The 7,339-nt window shown below is 37.8% G+C and overlaps 1 protein-coding gene across 1 annotated transcript; it reads right to left on the reverse strand.

Annotated features, from left to right (window-relative positions):
- Nucleotides 1-923: 923 nt before the first annotated feature.
- neurod6a (neuronal differentiation 6a) lies at nt 924-3,827 on the reverse strand. The gene is made up of 2 exons (XM_051882985.1): nt 3,672-3,827; nt 924-3,314 (listed from the first exon to the last, which is right to left on the reverse strand). The coding sequence occupies exon 2, from the start codon at nt 3,302-3,304 to the stop codon at nt 2,321-2,323; it is 984 nt and encodes a 327-aa protein (XP_051738945.1). The 5' UTR covers nt 3,305-3,314; nt 3,672-3,827; the 3' UTR covers nt 924-2,320.
- Nucleotides 3,828-7,339: the final 3,512 nt, after the last annotated feature.

Below are 7,339 nucleotides of genomic sequence, written 5' to 3' on the forward strand. Positions count from 1 at the left end.
GGAATCAATTAGGCCTGGAAAGAAGTCTTGTGAGATCTATCTACTAATAGGCTATGTTGTGTCACAACTGCCAGTGATTGTAAATCTAACTTAAATTGCATATATGTATTTAGCTCAGCATCTTATCCAAAGCAGTTCACATTGCATTCACATAATTATCAGTTCATGCATTCGCCGGGAATCGAACTCATGACCACTGCGTCATGCTCAACTGTTTGAGCTACAAGACCGTGGGGTGAAATTATTAATCAATCTAATGTAACTGTATGAGTTTTGTGGCTTTTAAACCCATTTCATTGTACCTTACGTATTATGAATACTGTCATTCTGGTTTCTCCGGGATGACAATGCACATTCGCGGGGGAATAGCTGATTTCGGGATCCTGATCCGTAGTCTGTCGCTGTTTGGCCCGCGTCCAGCTCGCTGCTGAACTCGGAGACATGAGAGACTCAAACCCAGACAACCTTTAGTCCCCTAAACCCAGTCCCGAATAACATCTCAAGAACATCTCGTTTTACAATTAACCTTGACCAATGCGTCGCAAAGGCCTGTAAACTAATGCACGAGAAGGATTGGGTGGTTTTGGCAGTTAATCATAAATTAAATTCCTTTGTCCTCTGCCTTTTTGTACCACATACATTTTATGGCCTCCTATTGATTGTAGCAGGCAGGCCTCTATATTAAATAACATCTAATACCTATATCTTTGTACATTTTCAAAGCGTTTGTTGTTCATAGGATTGCGTAAACGAAATGCGACATTGTAGGCTATATGTTTTCGTTTTTCTTCGTCCTTTTTCCTGCGACACACAGCGAGGTTTAGATGTCTATTCGATTTTTTTTTTTAATTTAGATATGTGTTTTTATTATTTGAATATGATTTTAGAGACTGTCATGTCCAACAGCGTTTTCAACAGAGAAATGTATTCAATTAAACTTTATTTTACTGTACAAAACAGCTTGACAGTGTACAAAGACCAGTTTCAGTTCATTCAGTCATTTTTGCACACACACAAAAAAATCCCTTTTGGTGAGAAAAATCAGAATGCACGAATCCACCACTGTAGACATTGCATAAATGATGCGTGACAAATATATTAAGGCAGGTTTTCCCGTGACATGAGTTCACTAGACAGCACACAGACCTTTCCATTAGAGATTTTACATGCTTCAAATGCATTTCCTTACAGTGATTGTTCCGAGATTGTACGCAATGCCACCAATATATCGACGACTTTACATTTGAGAAAAGACAGAATTGTCAAACAATCTGTTGCATAACTACAGCATCGTGTTGTGATCTTCCTTTATCATCATTCTGAAAATTATGCGTATAGACAAATGCGATTTATTTGGAAATGAAGAGGATACTTAAAATTCGATTGTCCACATTTAAAGTTAAATTACACAAATTGAAATCAATGAAACAAACATTATAAATTAATAATATACCATAATTATTTCGTTTTTCAGAATTACATCTATAGCCTAGGCCTTTTTTTTTTTTTTTTAAATATATCATCTTCTATAGGAAAATAAATTGATTCAATAATTGCCTCTTCCTGTTGATCTGAATGTATTATTATTATTATTATTATTATTAGGCTATTATTAATAAGAGGCAATGGTTGATTCAATTTATTTACCGACATATAAACAGTGTCCTGTGTAAAACATCACGAAACCTTCGTAATTAATAATGAAAGTTTGATTAAAAGGAAATAAATAAAATTCATGTTGTTCGTTTTTTGTTACTTTTCATAAACGAATAAACATTTATGTATTACAGAATGATGAGTTAGTAAGTCTTATTAACACTATAATATTTTGAACTTTGTGTGAACATTGTTTAGACAAATTTATGTGGATAAACAAAGGGCCAGATCGAGAATTATAGACTATGTATTGCATAGCACCCGTAGCAATTATTGCTCTCATATTTTACTGAATTTTCATCGCAAATATTTGAATGACCTTATAATTAAATTTTGCCTTTTGGGGCAATAGACCTTACTGACAGATTTTTAGCTCTATTAATACTCATAAATGAACACAAACGTAAAACTTAAATATCATTAGCGTAAAATACAATATTATTGGTGGATTATTTTCCCATCAGACCACACATTTTGTCGAACAGTTTAAAAATCAACAAAAACAATTCATTTAGGAACACTGTAAGCACATTCCATTTAATCAAAAATGATAAATAATAAAACACCCCAAAAACCAAATCAGAGATAAACTTTATAAATAATACATGTGCGATTGAAAGTCTTGCATTTTCAGTCCTTTTCACTTACATTTGACTTTCTCTCATTAATTATGAAAAGTGTTTAATTCGTCTTGCACGGGGTAAAACTGGCCGCGGAGATGAATGTCATATGGGAAATGAAGATCCGACGAGCCTCTCGCGCTCTGGCTGATGGAGGAGCGCGGCGGGACCGCGCAATAGCGCGTGCCGTAGTGGCAGCTCTTGCCGTATTCGATCGGCTCTTCGTGCTTAAGGGAAAAGATCCCGTTAAAGTTAATAGGAGGGCTTATGGGACCGTCGAACTGAGGGCTTCCGCATTCCGGCGAGACGCTTTCGTAGAAAGTCTCGTAGGAGCTGCAGTAGTTGAACGGCCTGAAGGGTTTGACGGCATCTCCGGAGGGTCCAGAGGGCGTCACCACGCCCGGACTGTGGTAGGTCGTGTACACTGAGTCGTACGGTGACCTACCAGAGAAAGACGCCTCGCTGTTGATCTGATCCGTGATGAAGTTCCTGGCGTTCAGCTGCAGACAACCGGCCACTAAGTTGGTGGTGGGCTGCGAGAGCCCTTTGCACAGGGTCTGAACGAAGGTCAAGAGGTCAGGCCTCTTCCCAGTGCTTAGGATCTCGGAAAGCGCCCAGATGTAGTTCTTGGCCAGCCGTAGGGTTTCGATTTTCGACAGTTTCTGGGTTTTGGAGTAGCAGGGCACCACTTTGCGTAGGCTGTCCAGGGCGTTGTTCAGACCGTGCATTCGGTTCCTCTCCCTTGCGTTGGCCTCCATGCGCCTCATCTTGACCCGGTCCACCCGAGCTTTGGTCATTTTCTTTTTCCGAGGCCCTCTCCTCCGAGGCAGACCGTTCTCGTCCTGTCCGTCTTCCCTTTCGTCCTCATCTTTCTCCGAATCCTCATCCTCCATCGCGTGGGAGAGCGTCTCCTCCTTTTTAAACGGCTCTTGTTTATTGACCTTCATTTCACCCACGCAGTCCCGTGGAAAGTTTCCCCCGAATTGAGTGTCCATTATGACAGGATCCTCAAACGGAAGAGTCAGCATTGTGCTCTTACTGGGGATGATGAGAAGATAATAGATCTTCTGAATCAATCAGCAGCCATTTAAAAACACCTACAACAGCCTAAACATTACCAGGTGCTCAATAAATACAACAGAGCACTAACGTATAAATAATGATTATCAAATTTGACAGAATTGACCATATGAGTGATAGTGATCCTCTAATCAAATCAATGTACATTGATATAACACAAACACAGCTGCGACCAACAATGCAACATCAATAAACTTGTATTCAAGTGTCAGATTTGTGTATTTACAGAATACAAGGCGTTAAAATCTGGTTAAAATGGCAGACATAGTCATACAGCACGGATGTCGATTCTTACCCTCGAACTCTCCTGCTTACCTGGATTATGATGGTGTCAGATGTCAGTTTTCATATTTCCTATTTTGAACTTTTTCCGCGTGGTGGTTTAGCAGGTGAACAGCTCGTACGTTTTTCTCACCTCCCCACTGTTCTCCTTGTCTCGCGCTAAGAGAAATGACACTGATGCCAACTGCCAGAGCTGGTACCCATGCCATCTGCCGCTGACGTCACGTGGCATGGGTTGGTCACGTGACTGGGTCCCGGGGGACCTGTATTCCTCCCCTGATCATCTGGCGTGTGCCTCGAGCTGCGTACCACTGCAAAACCACAAAGCAGCCTCAAACAAGGACCGACTACCAACATCCACCATTAGAATCTGATGGCGTGGATAAATAGGAATGCTGTGATGTGGTCAGGGAATGACATTTCTTAGTTTTTGCTGTGATTAGAGATATAGATAGCTGTTATAGATAGCAATAGGTGGTCTAAATCTAAATAGAGACAAAAATAGTTTCTGATTTATATCAGGTATATTCTGTAAACATGGAAAAGAACTGAAAATGGTCAGCGCTGGTGAATGACAGCAAGAACTGGATGATTGATGGCTCTTGTTTGCTTGGTCAGTCTCTTCAAGGGCGTTTGCTAAATTACTGATCCTACTGTCTGTCATCGTACAGGCCATTTTCTACAGTGACATTCACCTGATTATAATGAAAAGATGATGCTTTGACCAAATAAATCAAATAATTAAGTTCACTGTCTGACATTGAATAAATATAGGCAGTCAATGTGGATTCTGAGATTTTTTTTTTTTCTTTCTTATTTCTTCTATATATGAGCGTAAATCTTGTTTTTTTTTTTTTGTTTACACACTCTCTCTCTCTCACACACGCACACACACTCACACCATCCCTCCCCACCTCCCTCACAGACAAACACAGACATCCACGTTCACACCACTCAGTAGTATGCGAATGTATCTAACGAAAACAAGTCCAGGTCACATTTCACTCCCAAGAAGTTTTACTGTTCATAAAGAAAATGTCGCCTATTTTAGGAACATTATTTTAGTATTATTTTTTGGATTGTGACATTGTGATGTTTCCCTCTCAAATTATGCAGTGCATCTGAATGTTTTTTTGGTCATTCTCATTGTAATATCATAATTTGTACTGTATTACATGTAATGTTTTTTTAATTTAAATTAGCATAAATTAAGTGCCATACAACAAATACAACTATGATACACATACTTTACATAATACAGATATTTTTTATTTCTAAATATAATTGTTGGAATATATATATATATATATGTGTGTGCATTTAATTTATCAAAATACAGTAAAATTGTTAAATATTATTACAATATAAAATTTTTCTATTTGAATATATTTTTTAAAATGTAATTTATTCCTGTGATCAAAACTAAATTTTCAGCATCATTACTCCAGTCTTCAGTATCACATGATCCTTCAAAAATCAGTCTAATATGCTGATTTGATTCTTAAGAAATATTTATTATTATTATCAATGTTGACTGCTTATCAATGCTTATCATTATCAATTATCAACAGTTTTGCTGTTTAAAATTGCTGTCGAAACTACTACGAATACTTTTTATCAATTTTTTGATGAATAGAAAGTTTGAAAGAACAGCATTTATTTTAAATTATAAATATTTTGTAGCATTATAAATATATACACACATGATGTGTATATGTTCATATAAATATACATTAAATATAAGTTAAATGTTATATATATATTAATATTATACTTTTCTATAACTATTTTCAGATTTTTTTTTTTTTTTTTTTGCATTATACTGATTAAAACGGAGAATAAAATATTATATGCTTAATTGTCATGAAAACAATGTATAATAATTCCCATTTCCATAATAATGTATAATAATAATTTCCATTCTCAAAAATTTAATTTCTTATTTTTATGTTTTGATTTGTCATGTGTGACCTAAACATGTTTTTGACAGGTTTATTGCCAGATTCATCCATGCACATTCACACACAGATTTCGGTTCTGGCCATCTCTGGCATCTGGCTGCTTCTTGTAGCAGTAATTGTCCAGAGCTTTGGCTCCTCCCACATTAAGACCTGACACTCATGCATTCCATTATCAGTGAAAGCTCCTGCTGCTATTGAACCTGTGCCTGGCCTACCCGCACTCTCCCTCACTCGTTCACATGCACACACACATTTATAATTCAAATCAGAAGCTCTTTAAATGCCTCCCCAAGTGCATTTATCCCGCTCGGATGGACTACATAAAAAGCCCAACGCCACATAAATGACACACAACACCTTTCTGCTCCTGTGTAAGATTAATGGTCTCTTTAAACACTTTAACCTGAATCTGACAGATTTCACTGATCCTATTAACAGCAAGTCACCTATCAGTCACAATCCCTGATGCAAAGTGATAGTCATGAGTGAACTTGGTGAAATAGAGGCTGCTGAATTTTTCATTGGGACGGCCAGGTTGATCTGCACTTATCAGCACAACAAAAACATAATGAACACAGCATACAGATGCAGTTTGCTGACAGCGATGGCTAAGTCACGCATGATTGGCGTGTACCCTTGGATGTTTGTGTTTAGAAACACACGCACACGCACACACACACAGTCCCTTCTGTCCCCCTCCAAAAATGCCTCAGCTGGTGACGAGCTTTCCGGTTCAGCACACACACCAACATCTGATGAGTCAAACTTCCCCATTTCAGACTAATCACTTGACTGCACTAATTGCAAATGCAAATATGCAAATTCATATTAATTAATTACTCTGTTAATTAGTTCTCTGGTCTTTTTGGGCAATAAATCATTGTGCTGCAGAAAGGAAAGGGGGCAGGCCCATCCTGCATAAAAAATTTAGCATGCACACTCTGAGAAGGACTGGGCGAAAGGACCTGTAACATTATAAAAGAGCAAAAAAAAAAAAAAAACAACAACACAAAAGCAATGGCTGGGCCAGACACACGCTCCCCTGACAGACTCTTGCTCCCCTGACAGACCTGCTTTATACCCTGCAGACTCACAGTGGAGGACTGGCCCCTTCTCATGTGGAACATTCGGCTGACAAGCGCTGTCTGCCAGTGATTTCATTAACACATTATCAGCTTTTAAGGACAGTGTGATGCCAGGAACAGGCAGCAAATGAAGGCATGGATGTTCACACGTCAAGTGGCATGAACACACACACACACATACACACACACACACAAGTATTAAGATCAGTAGCTCTGCTAAAGATGGTCTTTTGAGAGTTCCAGACGTCTGTTGATGGGCCTGCTCAAAGCTAATCTCGAGTACATGGATTTGATGAGGAAAGACAAAATATTACCATCAATAAAAATTCATTTCTAATCAAAGATAACCCCTCTCTGTTTTTTTACATTTTAAAAAAGTAATTAAATATGCTAAAATATTTTAAAAATAATCAAACAGAGTTGACACACAAAGATACCCGTGTGTACGACAGCCACAGTTAATGGTTTGACAGTATGGCATATGCATTATTCATAATTCAGTTTTTAAAAATGAATAACATCAATTTCTCAGAGGAGAAGGACGGCTGCATGCAGAACTGTTGCTTAAAATTGCGTATTCTTGTGAATTATGCATAAATAGATCTATATAAATTTCTATATAAAAAACTAGATACATGTTATAAAAATTAAGATT

Source organism: Ctenopharyngodon idella, chromosome 23 (genome assembly GCF_019924925.1).
Source record: "Ctenopharyngodon idella isolate HZGC_01 chromosome 23, HZGC01, whole genome shotgun sequence".
NCBI classification, from domain to species: Eukaryota; Metazoa; Chordata; class Actinopteri; order Cypriniformes; family Xenocyprididae; genus Ctenopharyngodon; species Ctenopharyngodon idella.

What these genes read in the sequence shown, in the direction of transcription:
- neurod6a (XM_051882985.1), bottom strand. Translation starts at nt 3,304, where the DNA reads ATGCTGACTCTTCCGTTTGAGGATCCTGTCATAATGGACACTCAATTC.